The following is a 16,642-nucleotide window of genomic DNA, read 5'->3' on the forward strand; positions in this document are numbered from 1 at the left end:
AGCCCTTGACACGGCGGACGTCGGCCGCTGCCTTTCCTCGTGGCTCAGTTTTTTCCTGCTGCGAGAGGCAGAGGGGAATTACTCGCTCCCCGAGGGAGCCTGAGGCAGCAGCGCGCGAGGGCAAAGGGAAGCGGCGAGAAGGCCGCCGTGCCGGTCGTCCAGCTCTGACGAACCGAACGAGGGTGCCTTCGCCTTGCGTACCTGCCGTCCCGTCCCTGACCACCCCGAAGCCGCGGGGTGGGATTTTCTCGGCGGCGAACTGCCAAAGTAATTACAGCCGACCCGCAATCATTCGCGCGCTGTAATTACGCTGCTGCGAGCCTCCGTCTGAAACAGATACTGGGATATTTGGGCAGCCAAAATAGTCCGGTACCCCCCCCCGCCCCCGGCTCCGACCCTCCCCGAAGAGCGCCCCGCTCCTAAACGCTCCAGCCGTTCGCTTCAGGGCTGTCCCCTCCTCGCCCCGGCGCGCCGGAGAGCGGCCGCAGCCGGCCCTTTGCCCGGTACGGTTCTCCTCGTCCGAGTGTTGCAGCTCGGCTCCCGCCGTCCCGCAGCCTCCCAGACTCCTCCCAGGAAGTCAGCGCTGCGGCCGCGGCCCTTCGGCCGCCCCGGGGTCCCCGGCGGCTCGGCCCGGGCTTCGGCCGCCGGAAGCAAGACCGGCCTCGGCGGGCCGTAAGTCGGGCTTGCGCCGTTCGCCTGCCGAGGCTTCGGGCCGAGGGGCGCCCGCTGGCCGCCGAGTCGCGTCCCGCGGCGCGACGGGCCTCGCGTTGGAGGGTGGTGAAGGGGGGGCGAGGGGGACGCACGCCGTCGCTCCGCCGTCGCCTCGTCCCGGAGCCGCTGGCGGGAGCCGGGGAGCACGGGGCGACGCCGCCGGGGCCCGCAGGCCTGGAGGGCGGCGAGCGACCGTCGCCCCAGGTGACCTTACAGCTGTCGCCGCCGAAAGCCTCAGCGGGCTCGGGCCCCGGGCTCCCTCGCCGGCCTTTCCCAAAAGCGTTTCGGCTCGGCCTCGCCGCCTGCAAGGACGGGAAGCGCGGCCGGCGGTAACGCCGACTCGCCTGGGCCACGGCCAGCTTCAAAGCTGCCGCCGTGTGCTGTCTGGCGGCCGGGTCCGGCCAACGCAGAGCTGCACGCGCCCTCCACGCTCGGCCCTGCTTCGCTGAAGTATCAAGCAAAGCAGCAAGCCAAGTTTTGTTAGCTTTTAGCTTTGCTACCGTGCGCTCGAGCCACAGAACAGATGAGGAGACGTGAGGGGGAGGGAAAGGCTGCACCCGGCTCCGAAATCACTTTATTTGGGGCCTTGAACGAAACCTACACACCAAAGTCCCTTTGGAAGTGGAAGCAAACAGCCAATTAAGCAGAATAAAACGTGCCACCGAACAGGCTGGAGCTCCAGCAGCTGGGGGTGGGGGGCAGAGAGCCCCCAAAACGGCGGGACCGTTGCTTTGATTTGTTGATCCTTACGAACGCGAAGGAAGACGAAAGGGCGGTTTGGTCGGCCGCGTCGGGGCCGGGGGCAGCCGCTGCGCCGCGCGGGACGGCCAAAGGGCCGGGGTGTCTCCGGGGACATCTCTGGGGGACGAGGAAGCTGAAGGTGCTGCGGAGGGAGGAAGGGCGAGAAACACTGGGGATCAAGGTGGATGGGAAGCGGATTTTGGAGATTCGGCCCCCGGAGGTGTGCGTACGGCTCCCCCGGTGCAGAGGGAAAGGGGGGAGCCTGGAATTAGGGGGAACCCGGGGCTCCCCTTGTGATCCTGCCTCCCGGCGCGTGACGGGCACCGCGCGCCGTCCCGACGCTGTCCGACACCGCGGTAACGACACGCAGAGCGTCTCGTCCCTCCTTCTTTCCGATTCCTTCCCCTTGGCCCGGCCTTCCCGGGGATGGCGGCCGCCAGCCTCGGGGGACCGCGGCTTCGAGGCTCGGGAGCAGCCCGCGCGGGGTTCCTTCGCAAACCTTTGCTTTGCGCCTGCAGTTGTGCAATGATTATCTCACCCGGCTGTTTTGTGTCCAGGGGAAACGCAGGTGCGTGCCCGTCGGAGTGAGGCAGCAGGAGCCGTGGCATGCTCCGGAGAGCGGGGCCGTCTCTGCGTCACGTCTTGCTGGAGAGGACGAACGGTGTCGGACACAGCTTGAACTTCAGCAAGGTACTGAAACGCGACTGGTTCTGGCCTTCAGCCTGGTCCCTGGCTCAGGCTTTAGCGGTGCTGAGCCCAGGGAGCTCGGTGCGCCGAGTCCGGGCCCAGGGAGGCAGCCTCGGCGGAGGGGCACCGCAGGAAAAGTCACGCTGATGCCGTCTCCTCTGTGCTCGGTTATTTCCAGGTATCCTGTTTAAAGGGAATGTCTCATAAGCAGGAGAATATTTCTTATATGGAAACAAACTAACTGTTTTCGGGGTTGCCTCACCTAAAGGTCTCTTCCACTAAAGCTTCTTGGGTTGGGAAATAGCAGCATCCCTCCTCCAACACGCAGAGCAAGGAAATCGCGCGCGGCGGGGAGTCAGTGGTGGAGGGGAGCTGCGGAGGCTCCTCCGTGAGCCCTCGAACCGTCTTGCCTGGCTGCCAGGCAAACTCTCGCTGGAGAAACACGCCAGGTCTGGGGAGCAGAAGGGGCTGGAGCGGGTTCGGAGATGCCGCGGCCCCGAGTCCGTGTTGCCTCCAGCCCACGGGGCAACTGCCCACGGAGACACCCTGGCCCCGCGCGCTGCGCGGCAGCCAGCGTCAGCCGAGGACAGGACTGGAGGGAGTCAGCAGAGGAAAGTTTTTGTCATTTTCTTTCCGGAAAGGGTTGGAGTAGGCAGGGCCCTTCCTCAAAACCAGGAATTTCTAGGCTTAAAGCACCTTATTGCCGCTGACCCCAGCACGCTTGTTGATGCTGTAAGACACCTTGACCTGTGGCCAGCAGCAACCTCACAAGACAGCACGCTAGAGCTGTTAATATTTAACCTCCAACTTTCTTATCCTTCCTAAATCATTAACCCTTCTATGCGCACCAACATCAGCCTCGACACCGGGTCCTGCTGACCGCGGCATCCCTGAGCTTGGGCAGAGAGAGCAAACGTTGGGGCTGGGGGAGAGGTGCGGGCTGCCCCATCCCCGCGGGTGCCAGCGACTCCTGCTTGCCCTCGGTGCCGCGGCCCCGCTCCAAGTCCACCGCTGCACGCGGGGACGCGCCGCTCATCAGCCGCTCGCTGCAAAACCCCTAGCGAGAGAGAAAGCTGAAGACCTCGGAGCAAAATATCAGCAGGGCATTTCTCAAATGCTGGTGCAGGCCAGCGGGAACCACGGGGGCGAGCAGGTAAGCGGGGCGCCCCGAGGCCGCGGGCCAGCCTGCGGACGGCGGAGACCCTCTATCCTCTGACCCCTGCGGCGTGGCAAGCTGCCGGCAGAGCACAGGGCTTTCCCCCTCACACCCCAGCTCCTCGTTTCACGTCTCGGCCGCTGTCAGGTGCCCTCCTCTCCTCCTTTCAAACGTGTGGCGTCTGCTGGTTTTCTCAGCTCGTTGCGGCAGTGACACGGCCCGCGAGCCCCCCCGCTGGCTTACCAGCACTTGCCCCTGGTTTCCGGGCCCCTCACCGCCTAGCTGTCCTGTCTCACGAGCTGCCGAGTTATTAAATCCTGCCTCTGCCGCCAGCAATGCCCGTTTTCATCGTCCTCACGATAAATCCCCCATCAGGCACTCGTGCTTTCTCCCAGCGTGTCCGCTCTGCCTGGAAGGAGGTGTTTGCTCCGAACGCTGCCTGCTGTCCTTCTCCGGCCCCTTCCCAGCCGTGGTGCACGTGGGCGCTGGGCACCCATCAGGCAACAGTACCGCCGCGTCCCCGGACGTCGGCCGACCCGCGGACTCTCGCTGCGTCCCGCTTGCCTGCGCTCGGGCGCTGGCTGGTTTCGCTCTGAACTTTAGGAGCAGAGACCAGCGTTTAGTTTAGGATCCTGAGCAACTTCACCAAGGGCACCAGGAGGACGAAGGAGCAAATTCTACTTCTGCTGCAAACCAGAGCAGCGTGGAATAAAAAAGTTTGTTTTTTTAGAGAAACGGGATGTGGTCTGTAGAGAACAAGCAGGTCCTTCTGAGGGAGAAAAAAAGAGATGCTAGGGAAGGCGAAAGCCTGGGGTCTGGAGCTGTGGACTGTTACAGCCTGGCTCAGCTCCTTTGACCCTGGCACCTGATTTCTGCCAACTGAAAATGAGGTTTAAGGCATTGCTAGCTACACAGCGTGCACGCTCCTTTTGTTCTCCTGTTTTCCAAATTCTTGCTGAAACTCGTACATGAAATGTCCTTTTCTGCCAGCTCTAGTCTCTTTGCTCTTTTGTGAAAAGCGCTCGAAGCTCCTCCCGGAAGCCGCTGCATCAGCGGTGCTGCGCCAGGACCGGACAGCAACGACCCGCGCGGCGACGCTAACGGGCACACCTCCCAGGCGGCCGGGGAAAAACAGTCCCGGGGAGGCCACGTCCCCTTCGCACACGGTCCTCTCGCCACTAACGAAAGCTTCAAACTCTCTCTCTCTCTCTCTTTTTGCAGGCAAAAATGTCAAGGCCGGTGCAAGCTCGGAGGCTGGAGGGAGTGGATAAGAATATCTGGTGAGTTGCCCTGCCGCCGGGCAGCCCCTGGTTTACCCTGGCCGTATATGTGGTTTTAGGCAGCCTAATGGCAGACAGAAACCGCCGTGGCCACACAGCAGCACCGTCTCGTGGCCGCTTTGCATTCGTTCAGGAAACCTAGCAGGGCGATTGTCCCGGGAGACTTCACCCTGGCGCGGCTTGTCCGTACCGGCTGCTCACGCTTCACGCCGCGTGGTGCCCTTTGCCGTGCCGCGGGAAAGCCGCCGGGGATGCCTGGTAGTGCACTGCGCTGCCTCCGACCGGCCGCCTGCCCCGTCCCAGCAGCACCCAGATCTGAGCGGAAAGGTCGCAGCGCGCTGGTGTCTGCTCGAAGCCTGACCTAGGGCGTCGCAAGCCGCGAGCCAGACAAAGGGATGCTGCTAACTCCGCTTGCTGGGCACAGCAGGGCCAGGGCAACGCCGTGTGCTTGGAAGAACAGGTGTAAACAGGCTGTCCCCAACCCCCTGGGTGCTTGGTTTGGGGCTACCAACGGCCGATGGGTGGCTCTGGGAGAGACGAGCACTGAGGTCAGCCTGCCTTGCCCTCTGCAGCGGCACAGCGTCTGGTTGCTCGTTTTTGCAGTGAGCTTTAAGACCTCAGAGACCTCTGCCCGGTCCGATCAGAACCGGTGTGTGGCCACACGCGCAGGCAGCACAACCGCTATTTCCTTAGGAAACAAGTTAAAACCACCGCCTGCTGCAGCAGGGCTTTGCCCTTGTTTGAATGGCAACAGGTCTGAAACGACCTGTGCTCGGTGCGAGCGCCGGGGACGGGTCAGAAAACAGCCCTGCCTCGGGGTCTGCTCCTCCGACAGGTCCTGTCCACTGGCAAACGGCAGGACGGCTCTGCGGAGAGGCACCCGCCTCGCTGCCCGGAGCCTCTGCAAACGCTCGGCTTTCTCGCCCTTTTCTCTCCCCAGGGTGGAGTTTGTAAAACTGGCTGCCACCTACTCCACGGTGAACCTGGGCCAGGGCTTCCCCGACTTTCCGCCGCCGGATTTCTTGACGGAGGCGTTCGTGAGAGCCGTCAGCGGGGAGGACCCCATGCTGCACCAGTACACCCGAGCCTTTGTGCGTGGCCGCTCGCCGCTCCCAGGCGCTGCCCCGCGGCTGCTCGCCCTGCGGTCGGACGGGCAGGGCAGACACAAGCTCCCGCACCCAGAGCAAACGGCCGGGCACTCGGGCGGCATCGAGCTGGGACCCCCCCCGACTGCTCTGCCTTGGGGGCGGACTGGCCCCGATTTGCTTTTGCTGGGGATGGGGAGCTGGAAAAGGGTGGCAGGAACGTCTGCCCCATGTGCACAGCTTCCAGCACATGAGCTTCCAGCCCCAGGCTGCCCAAGGCCAGGGCAGTAGCACCTTGCTTTGCAAGGTGCTGGAGGTGTCCGGGCTGGAGGACACCCGGGGCGCACACCGATGGGGCGCTCGGTGCCCTAACCCCTCCGAAGGGCTCGTCCGCCTTTTCGGAGGCTTCTGCAGCGCTCCGAGCCCAGCCACCCCCTCTCACCCCCCAGGGCCACCCTCCGCTGGTGGAGATCCTAGCCCAGTTTTTTGGGAAGCTGCTTGGGCGAGAGCTGGACCCTCTGGCCAACGTGATGGTGACCGTGGGGGCGTACCAGGCCCTTTTCTGCTGCTTCCAGGCCCTCGTCGACGAAGGCGATGAGGTAGGCAAGGATTCGGGCTTGCTGCACAGGCAGCCTTCGCCCGGGGGAGCCCTGCCTGCCTGCGGCTCTGCCTGGGGCTGCAGGCGGGTTTTCAGGGCCCTTTTGCAGAGCAGTAAAGATGTGGCATATCCCCGTCCTCAGGTATTTGAGCTTCTGAAGAAAAAACATCTCTACTGCAGGGCACTACTGCACTTTCTCAGTGCTGCATAAGGCAAAAAAACTCCTTTTGCCCTGAGCGATATCGTTCTCCCCCCTTACTGTCCCCTGGCAATGCAGGATCTCCATTTTACAGTAATTCAGGGCTTAACATTTCCTGTCCCTGCCGTCCCGTCAGGCGTGAGCGGGGCCAGGAGGGCGCTGAGATGCCTCTTTCTTCCAGGTGATAATCATCGAGCCCTTCTTCGACTGCTACGAGCCGATGGTGAAGATGGCTGGTGGGACGCCCGTGTTCGTGCCGCTGAGACCGGTGAGCGGGTCGGAGCGAAGGCGCCGAGGCGGGGAGCAGGGCAGCAGCACAGCCGAGCAGGGTGCCTAATTCGCCGCCTCCCCTCCGTGCTCTCCAGAAAGCGCCGAAAGCTGGAAAACTGATGTCTAGCGCAGACTGGCAGCTGGACCCGGCCGAACTGGCTTCGAAGTTTGGTGAACGGACTAAAGCCATCGTCCTGAACTCACCCAACAACCCGCTGGGCAAGGTAATGCATCTGGCCTTGCTGTGCAGGGCCGAAAAGCAGCAGGGGCGCTACCGGGCGGTGGGTGCACGAGGCACGCGGCGCTCCCTCTTCTGGGGCGGGAAGCCCGGTCTTGCGATCGGGCAGTGGCTTTGCCCCGTGAGATGGTTTTGGCCGGCTCGGCAGCTGGAGCGGCCGGGGCTCACGCGCACCTCCCTGCCGCATCCCCCCGCCTGGCGCAGGTGTTCAGCCGAGGGGAGCTGGAGCTCATCGCGGAGCTGTGCGTGAAGCACGACGCCCTGTGCATCAGCGACGAAGTGTACGAGTGGCTGGTCTACGACGGGAAGGAGCACGTCCGCATCGGTACGCTTGCGCGAGGAGCCTGGGTGGCTCCTCCGGGTGCAACACCCTGCCGGGGGTCCCTGTCCCCTCGCCGTCCCCTGCTGCCGGGGAAGCAACGGTAGGGGCTGCTGCCCGACTCCCCGCCGCGCTGCTGCACTGGGCACGCATCGCCCTCAGAGGTGTTTTGCTGCTGTCTTGGCCTCCAACCCGGGTCTTCAACTCAAATCCCAATTTCCAGAGCCAGGGAGAGGAAACAGAGAGCTGGCATCACTGCGAGTGATCCAGGGCGCGGAGCCCTTTGGCTCCAGCAAAACTGGATTTTTGCCCATAGTTTGAAAAAAATGTTTTTCTGGGTGTCTCTGGTTTGGGGACCTCCATTTCAACATGATTTCGGAGGTTTGTTCTTCCTGACTGCGGTACAGTCAGGAGGGCCATGGTGCTTGGCACCTCTGGGAGCTGCTTGCTGGCAATGTGCTTTGAGGCCCGCTCGGGTGAAAGCCATGCTGTGAACGAAAGAGGCCAAAGGACGTGGTGGGCGACGAGCTCCCGCCACGGCATTAACGCAGCACGAAAGCAAATGCTGCCAGCTCTGCCATCGCTTTTTCCTCCCTTGTTTCCCCACCAGCCAGCTTGCCGGGTATGTGGGACCGCACCATCAGCATCGGCAGCGCAGGGAAAACCTTCAGCGCCACGGGATGGAAGGCGAGTCCCGTCGCGCAGTGCCTCGCCGGCCCTGCTTCACCCCAGGGGCCGGCCGAAAGCGTGGCGCCAGCGAGCAGCTGAGCCCGAGCAGGTACCTGGAGACTCAACGCCTTCCTCCTCCTCGTCCTCGGCGGCAGGTCGGCTGGACAGTGGGGCCGCCCCGGCTGCTGCAGCACCTGCACACCGTGCACCAGAACAGCGTGTACCATTGCGCCACGGCCGCCCAGGTACAGAGGACGGGGAGACTCCGGCCTGCCCCGGGTATGTTCCCGGTACAGTGCCAGCAGGCGCGTTTGGAAGCAGCGAGCTGGGCTTGGGGCAGCCCTCCACCACCCCCTGGCCCACCAAGCGCCCCGGCGCCGGGCTCCGAGCTCCTCTCTGCCCACAGGAGGCCGTGGCACAGGGTTTCCGGAGGGAGCTCGAGCGCCAAGGGAAAGCGGACAGTTACTTCGTCCGCCTGGCCCAGGAGCTGCAGGGGAAGAGAGACCAGCTGGTGCAGAGCCTGGACGCCGCTAGCATGAAACCTGTCGTCCCCGAGGGCACCTACTTCTTGGTTGCGGACGTGTCTGCCTTCAGTGAGTCGCTCGGCTGCCCCCCGGGGTTCGGGGCTCGGCGGGGTGCCGGCTGCCGTCCCAGCCTCGGCGCCGCTGTGCTTCTCGCCCAGAATCCGACGTCCCCGATGCCGCTGGCTCCGACGAGCCCTACGACAGCCAGTTCGCCAAGTGGATGGTCAAGAACAAGGTAAACAAACGCCTCCCGGCCGCGTCCGCCCCATCCTGGCTCGCCAGGGCCGCCAGCCGGGAGCGACGGCAGCGCCACGTCTTTCCCTTTGCCAGGGCCTCGCTGCCATCCCACTCTCCACTTTCTACTCCGGGCCCCGCAAGAATGACTGTGGCTGCTTCATCCGCTTCTGCTTCGCCAAGGTGAGGCAGCAACGGCGGTGGCGCAGCGGGCGGCGAGGCCGGGGGGAACCGTTGGGCTGTTTTCACGGCGTTCGGTGGGCAAGCACGGCCTCGCAGCTGGGCCCGGCCGGCCCGCTCCCCTCCCGCAGGGGAACACACACGCGTTCGAGCCCGTGCCCCGTCCCGGTCCCTCATTTCTCGGTCCGAGCAGGGAGTTTTCAGATGAACGTTTCTCTGCCTAGCAGGTGCCGTCTGCTCCAGAGAGGGCCGTGCCCGTATCATCCCAAACACAGGGCGTCTGTGGTGTTTCGGGATAAAAATAGGCTATTTATACAAACGATGAGGGCAGCAAGGGGAAGGGGACTTGGCTGGAAGCCGCTGACCAGGCCTGCGGTATTTGTTTAGGAAGAAGCCACCCTGAAGGCGGCAAACGATATATTGCAAAAATGGAAACGGGAGAAAACCAGTCCCTGAAGGTCCCCGAAGATGCAGACTCTCCTCCGACCCCACCTGCCACGTCCCGCTCTCCTTCCTGGTCCTTCACTTGCCTACGAACTCCGCGTCATCCTTGTTTTTTGTGCTTTCAACCACGCTTTCCGTCAGACAGACGGGTAAGAGGTTTGCCAGGCGCAGGCCTGGGGGACGCTTTCCGTCACTGCGAAACGGTTGTGCCGCTCCCGGGGACGAGGGAGCCTCCGCGTGCGCCGGCCGCAATTGATATCGCTGCTCCTCGCGCCTAAAGCCTTTGCCGATCCGCTCCGGGACCCGTCCGGCACCACGCAAGGTAAGGACGGCTCCTGGGGCCTTTTCCACCGGGGCGTTCGGGAAAGGTGTTTCGGGACCGACCTTCAAGGCGATGCCAGAGGGGATGAGCGCAGCTCGCCCTGCTCCACGGTCCCAGCCTCGCACCGCCAGGACGGCGTTTCCGAGAGCGCCCAGGCGCCCCGCGGGACGGCACGGCATCGCCGCCCGGCCAGCGGGTTGAGTCCTGTGATCCGCAAAACCGTGAGCCCGATGAGATGACGTTTGCCAGAACGGATCTTTCCTGCCCTCTCCCGTTGCGGCTCCGGGGACGGTCGCTGCAGAGTTGGTGGCTGGCTGCCCGCCGGGGAACCAGCCTCCAGAAACAGCCTGGAGCTGCTTGAGCTACCGCTGAAGCTGCCCTGCGCACCCCCTGAACCGGCTCTGGTGCTTCGTCAGGACTCGGAAACGTTCCCCAGAGAGCAAAGCGAAACCTTCCGGCCGCTGCCGAGCGTCCGCGGCGGCGGGGAGGACGGGGAGACGGGCAGGGTGCAGGCGGGCGGCGGGGCTGTGCCGAGGGCGAGCGGCTCGGGGCTGCTCCTTCTGCTCGTGCCCCTGCCGCGCTCCCACGCGCCGAGCCGGCGGCTGGTCGCGCACCGGGAGCAGCGTTTCGACAGCTCGTTCTTGCTTTGAACCTGGACAAGAACGTAAACCGGCACCTTAAACCGCGCGAGGGTTACGCGTGACGGGGAGCGATAAGTGTTTGTAGCAATTAAATTACTAGAGTTGAATTATCTCAGTTATTGAGGAATAAACGTCTCTCTCGCGATGGCGTGGCTGACGAGGGTGGATTATTGGCATGAAGATTAATTGCAGCATCCCCGCGCGCGTCAGCTCCCGCTCCAGGCCACGAGACAGACACCCTGCAAGGAGCACAGCGCACCCACCGATCCTACGCCGTGCACGCGGTGCTGGCGGCCCTAAAATCGGACATAGGTGCCTGGATTTTAAGCCCTTCCGCCGTTGTCACGGATCTCCGCGGGTTCACCCGCGTCCGCTCCCGCCCCCTCCCCCAAAACCCACGCGTGCCGCTCAGGTCACCCATTCCCCCGCGGAACCGGGCAGCTCCTGCTTAGCTCGACAGACCGCGCGGGGCACTTGAGCGGCCTGCGGAGACCTCCCCCTCTGCCCGGCCATTGGCTCGCGTGCCGCTGCACGTGACCCTGACGTCGGCGCGCCATGCGCCCAATCAGCGCCGCGGGAGGGCGTGGCCGGGGAGGGCGGCGCGGTGATGGCGGGCGGCGCGGCGAAGCGGCCCAAGGAGGCGCAGGTGGGGCGCGCGGGCCGGGGGGGGCGCGCGTGCGTCAGCGCCTCCCGCCGTAACGGTCGCCGGTAACGGTCGCTGTCTCCACAGGGCGTGGAGAGGAAGGTGGACTGGCGGCGCTGGAAGCAGGAGCGTAAGGCCGGGCCCTCGCGCGGGAGGCGGGGAGCGGGGGCGCAGCCGGTGGGGCCGGGCCGGTTGTTCCGGTCCGTGAACGCCCCCTGCCCGGGAGAAGCCGTCCCGTCCGCTCCGCGCCGCCACCGCGGCCCTTCGTGCCGTCCCGTCCCGTCCCTTCCTCCCTTTCCGCGTCCGCCCTGCCCCCCCCCCCCCGCCCTCGCAGCGCGGTATTTAAAGTGAGGGGCTTTTCCTCCCTTCCAGGGAAAGCGGAGAAGAAAAAATGGAAGGAAATAAAGCTACTGAAGAAACTGGAAAAGCAGAGGATGCAGGAGCTTGCAGAGAAACAACAAGCTGAAAAGGAAGAGGAGCAGAAGGAAGATAAAGGTAACGCTGCTCTCGCCTGCTGAGAGGCCTGAGTGCAAGGGCAGGGAGACCTCCGTCGTTAAAGGTCAAAACGCTGTTCTTTGTGACAATTGTACGTATCAGCAAGAAAGGTGAGGCTCAGCTTCATGCATCTCGCATAGATAAATCTACGATTGCCAACAGGCATGAACACAATGTAGTGGGCACTGCAAGAGAGACTTTTATTAACAGAAAGCCTGTGGTTAAAACCTAAGACACACAAGTTGCTCTTCCAACGGAGAAAAAAATAAAATAAGGGAGATGAGCTGTCAAACTGTAGCTCTCTGACTGCTTTCTGTTCCCCAGGACGCCACTACACCCTGAGCGTTGCCCTGCCAGGCTCTATCCTGAACAACGCCCAGTCCCTGGAGCTGCGGACATACCTCGCTGGACAGATTGCTCGGGCCTGTGCCATCTTCTGTGTGGATGAGATTGTAGTATTTGATGAGCACGGAGAAGATGTAAAGTAAGGACGAGCTGCCTTGTTCCCCAGAAAACTTTTCTGGAAGTGTTTTCTGTCTCTCCAGTCTTTTCCTCAAGCTGAGATCTGGAAAAAACTGTATGTACCTCAAACAAATGCTTGACCCTCATATAAGTGCTAGGATTACAGCGACCCCTGTGCCCTTGAGCAAAGATGCTGCTAGCTTAACTGCCTTGGAAACCGGGGTCGTTTATCCCAGTACAGGGGGGACAGAGTAGCAGCAGATCAAGTTCTCCTACACGCTTTTTAAGTCTTGCTGTGAATGGATGGGACATGCCTATGTCCTTCTAGAAGACGAATTCCTGTTCAGCTTTTCACCTGGACCTGCATCTGTGTTAACTGGCCAAGCCCTGCAATCCTGGGCAATCTCTGTAGCATCAAACTACCAGACTGTGTCAAAGACAAATAGAGTAAGACTAAAAATAAAACAAAACTGAGAAAGATCTTTGACTTGAAGTCAGATATGGAATTCTGCCTTTGTTACCAGTCTATGTCTCTGGAGCTAGTCCTTTTAGAAGAGGACCCATTTATTTCTAGTGGGGGAATACTGCTATTCTCGGATTCCAAGTTCACAGGCTGTTCTCTTTCTTTCAGGAGCGTGGAGGGGGAATTTGAAGGAATTGGGAAGAGAGGCAAGGCTTGCGTGCAGCTGGCTCGGATCCTGCAGTACTTGGAGTGCCCTCAGTAAGTTCAGTGTGATCAGGCTGTGCACCAGATTGGCATCAGATTTGGCTCCCAGCCCATTTCCACGGGCATCTCATGCTAGAGGTTACAGAAGCAGGGTCCAGACTCTATTTATGTCGCACTATGCTGCAGGAACATGGGATCTGATCGTTTCACATGTACTTGTTTATGACCTCAACTGAAAGAGCAGCACTGAATGCAGGATACCACCTGCTCGGTGCCTTTGAGGTAGATCAGGGAGCTAAGCACGCAAAGGAACATGCAGCTCCTTTGAGGCAGTAAAGGGTTAAATTGAAGCCTGAATTCCTTAGAAACTGTTTTCACATTTGACCCTTCCCTGTTAACAGGTACTTGAGGAAATCCTTTTTTCCAAAACATGAGGATCTGCAGTTTGCAGGTAAGAATCCTATTGCCTCCACCTCAAGCTGTCCGCTCCCCCCTTCCTGAGCTCTCGCTCTTGCTTTGCGCGTGATACACAAAGTTGGAAAGCCTTTCCCCACATAAGAGCGCAAACAAGCTGAGCTGCCTTGGTACACTGAACCAGAGAGGAGAGAACAGTAGAGCGTTTGCACTTACATGTGTTTCCTCAGTTTGGGTCCTGTTCTCAGCTGTTGTTTTCTTCTGTGCTGTTCTAGGGCTGCTGAATCCCCTGGACAGCCCCCACCACATGCGGGTGGACGAGGATTCAGAGTACCGAGAAGGTGTGGTGTTGGACCGGCCAACTAAGCCAGGCCGAGGCTCTTTTGTTAACTGTGGGATGAGGAAGGTACGTCTGCGTGTCCCCTGTCTCTCTGGCAGAATCAAAGCAGGCAGGGTGGGTATCGCTAGGTTTCTGAAGACCCTATTTCATAGTGGGCTGGGATGGGGTTGAATGCTGTTGCCTTCCCCTCCCTTCTGGTTTCTTAACATTCGTAGCTTCCCCTGTCAAGTCCCAGCAGGCCTGCCCATTCCAGTACGTCGCTATTGTTCGTTGCCAGAGGTAAACCTTTGGGCAGCAAAGTCGGTCTTGGAAACTCACTGTCCAGCTAACTGCTGATCTGAGCCATCGTGAGCTTGCTCTGTGCTGCCCAAAACACACAGACCATGACCGCAGAGCTCCTGCTTCCAGCTCCAGGCCAGAACGGGCCTCCCACAGGGAGGTCCCTTCTCTCCCCACTTCCCCCAGTACCTTTAGGCTGCCTGACAGTGCTGGTGACTGTTACTGCAGGAGGTGCGGATTGACAGGCAGCTGGATCCTGGTCTGCGAGTCACTGTGCGCTTGGAGGAACCCCAGAATCCAGGTAATCCACTGCTCCTGTTAGCATCCGCAGACTTCATTCCTGCAGGAGTTGGTCCTTTCAGGTGATAGCCTTCAAATTACTAATGCTTGAAGATACTAAAGATACTAAGAGACTAAACAGCTCCCTGTGCCCCTTCACCCCACGCACAGTTTTAATGACATCCTTACCACACCTCCATAGTTTACTGGAAAGAGTTGGCAGCTCTTTGACTAACAATAGCCCAAGCACACTTGCACGCTTTCCAGAATGGGCTCAAGATGGTGGTTCTTGGTTGTGCATCGAGTCAGGGCCTTGCCCCAGGAAAAATCTCAGTATGTGGCTGGTCAAACCCAGCTCTCACTAGGAGAGCCCGAGGAGTTATTAATCTCTTTGTTTCCATTTCAGACAGTAAGGTGCGAAAAGGCACTGTGGTGTCCTCACATCACCCTCGGACAGTGTCAGGCTTGTACTGGGGTTACAGCGTCCGCCTCGCCTCTTGCCTGAGTAAGTGTTTTCAGGCGTTCACTGCCCAGCAGCACAGGCCAGCCTCACCCTGCCTGGGCTTCCACACCGATTTGAGGGATAAAATTTGGGGACTGAATCACCCCAGTCACCCACCAGTGCTCTGTCCTGGAACTCCACTCACCCTTGCTCCAAATGCTACTAGCAATTGTAGCAACACGGACAAGAATCGGTGCTCTTCATCAGCGTCCATCTCGTCTCCACCTCCCTCTTACCTGCCTCCTGCTTGTTTACCTCCACGCAAGCAGATGAGCTCAAGAGCCCTGCAAAATCCTCTTCCACTATCTTTTGGTTGATTGGACCTCCTAGGAAAACCTTAAGTTCTGAAATTTAAAGGTCTTTGGCATAGACTGTACAGAGATCTAGCTAAAGAAGAAAGGTGTTGCTGTGCTGTATTGAGCCACAGGCCAAACGCAGACGCTCCTTCTTCTCCTTTAGCCGAAGGACAGCTCCTGGTGCCTGTTTGAGCTTTGAGGAAAAGGTACTGCAGGTCCTAGGAGACCCCTGTAGCTAGGGGATAATGTAGAAAAGAAGGATGGCGGTCCTGCATTTACTGCTTTCTGATATACTAGCACCACTGAAAAGTGATTCCCTTTTTGCTGCTACCGCTCATCTGTGGAGCCTTTGAAACTGCGCACAAGACCCTTCTTGTCTGTGTTGCAATTGCCCGCAGCATGGGTGAGGGCACAACGTGGATAACTGCATGATGTAGATAACTGCACATTGCATTTGTTTCCCAGGTGCTGTCTTCTCCGAGTGCCCTTTTAAGGAAGGCTACGACCTCTCTATTGGGACCTCAGAGCGGGGGAGCTCTGTGGACCAGGCTACTCTCCCCTCCTTTAGGTATGTGTCACCCCCACCTAGGCCCTCGTTCCCCATAGCAGAGTCTGGTGCAATGGCAGCGTGGCTCCTGCAGTCACAGTTGCGCGGGGCCCTTGCTGCTCTCCTAGGTGGGGCTGTTTGAGGTACAAGCGCAAGACTTGCATGCGGGCTCCTGGCTGTACTCTCCTGTCCCTTTTGCACTAATGGGCATTCCACTGCATTGCAGAAGCCGGGGGAAGTTCCCCAGGACAAGGCCAAATTCTTGCTGGTTTCTCTGGAGTGGGTCCCCCCCCAGTTCAGTTTGTAGCAGTGACTGATGTGCTGGCCAGGTGCTGCAGAGCTTCGTTAGGGAGGCTGCTGCATTGGGCAGTTGTCAGCAAAGGACCCAGCTCCCTGCCTCAGTGGTGTAGAGGAGCTTGAGCACAGACTATACCTACTTGAACACAAGAAACGTGTCTGTTTCTTGCGGGTCTGCAGAAGAAGTTAAATACTAATGTGAAGCAAATTCTTAAGACACTTGAAGGTCCAAGGCACGTGAAAAGCTCTCCTATATTAAGCTTACTGTTTCTGCCTTGGGACAGGGGTGAGAGCCAGTCTCCCCGCTAATCCTGCCCCCGTGCTTTTCGTTAGGCATGCCCTGGTCGTGTTCGGAGGTCTCCAGGGCTTGGAAGCTGGGGTTGATGCAGACCCAAACCTGGAGGTCACTGACCCAAGCGTCTTGTTTGACTTCTACCTGAACACTTGTCCCAGCCAAGGCAGCCGAACCATCAGGACAGAGGTAGGGCGGGCGAGTTAACGGTGTGGCGGGGTGCGATGCCTGTGTGCACGCAGCAGCGCTGCGCTTCTGCCTCTGGCAGTGGTGTGTGGAAGCAGGTGTGTCTGTTGCAGGAAGCACTGCTGATCTCTTTGTCTTCACTGAGACCCCACATCGATGAGGCTGTGAAGACACCTAGTGACAGCCAAGGGAAGGAGAACCACTGACCCTGCCATCAGCTGTGGACTGGCTCAGGGAAGAGCCTTTTGCTATTCAAGTGCCGGGTACTGGGCAAATCTCTCCAAGAGCCTGGCAGGGCCAAGCCTAGGGGAAGCTAAAGACACAATGTGACTAAAGCTGACGGTGCAGCTAGACCAAGCGCTGGTTTATGCTGGGACCAGCAAGTCTGAGCTTTCCTGCCCGCGTGGTCCAGGCAACGCAGCTGGCTACTTCTTCTCAGGCTGCATGGGACAAGCCTGACAGCAGACTCAGTTCAGATGTCTGGGGGTGGGGAATAAAATAGTATCAAAACTCACCTGCTTCAAAGGCTCTGTGCAAGTATCTTGATACAGAGGACGAGCACCCAGTCTGCAGCAATCCTGCACTCACAGCGCCGCTGGAGCCTTGTGGGCTTCAGGCCTTAAGAGTCTTAAGTCAGCATAAGGA

At 60.2% G+C, this 16,642-nt stretch overlaps 1 protein-coding gene across 1 annotated transcript; it reads left to right on the top strand.

Moving 5' to 3' along the window:
- Positions 1–532: 532 nt before the first annotated feature.
- Positions 533–16,511, top strand: LOC104150682 (uncharacterized). The gene is made up of 27 exons (XM_068915349.1): positions 533–672; positions 2,010–2,142; positions 4,517–4,575; positions 5,516–5,666; positions 6,110–6,259; positions 6,639–6,725; positions 6,823–6,951; positions 7,170–7,290; positions 7,895–7,971; positions 8,109–8,198; positions 8,360–8,546; positions 8,636–8,712; positions 8,808–8,894; positions 9,279–9,339; positions 9,616–9,657; positions 10,778–10,944; positions 11,029–11,071; positions 11,314–11,436; positions 11,761–11,920; positions 12,530–12,619; positions 12,967–13,016; positions 13,255–13,385; positions 13,827–13,899; positions 14,284–14,382; positions 15,141–15,243; positions 15,853–16,000; positions 16,111–16,511. The coding sequence occupies exons 2-27, from the start codon at positions 2,059–2,061 to the stop codon at positions 16,201–16,203; spliced, it is 2,682 nt and encodes an 893-aa protein (XP_068771450.1). The 5' UTR covers positions 533–672; positions 2,010–2,058; the 3' UTR covers positions 16,204–16,511.
- Positions 16,512–16,642: the final 131 nt, after the last annotated feature.

Source organism: Struthio camelus, chromosome 20 (genome assembly GCF_040807025.1).
Source record: "Struthio camelus isolate bStrCam1 chromosome 20, bStrCam1.hap1, whole genome shotgun sequence".
Taxonomy (NCBI): domain Eukaryota; kingdom Metazoa; phylum Chordata; class Aves; order Struthioniformes; family Struthionidae; genus Struthio; species Struthio camelus.

Coding starts and splice junctions, on each gene's coding strand:
- LOC104150682 (XM_068915349.1), top strand. CDS start 2,059: ATGCTCCGGAGAGCGGGGCCGTCTCTGCGTCACGTCTTGCTGGAGAGG. Junction 7,291..7,894: donor GAAGGAGCACGTCCGCATCG/GTACGCTTGCGC, acceptor TTTCCCCACCAG/CCAGCTTGCCGGGTATGTGG. Junction 16,001..16,110: donor GCCGAACCATCAGGACAGAG/GTAGGGCGGGCG, acceptor TGTCTGTTGCAG/GAAGCACTGCTGATCTCTTT.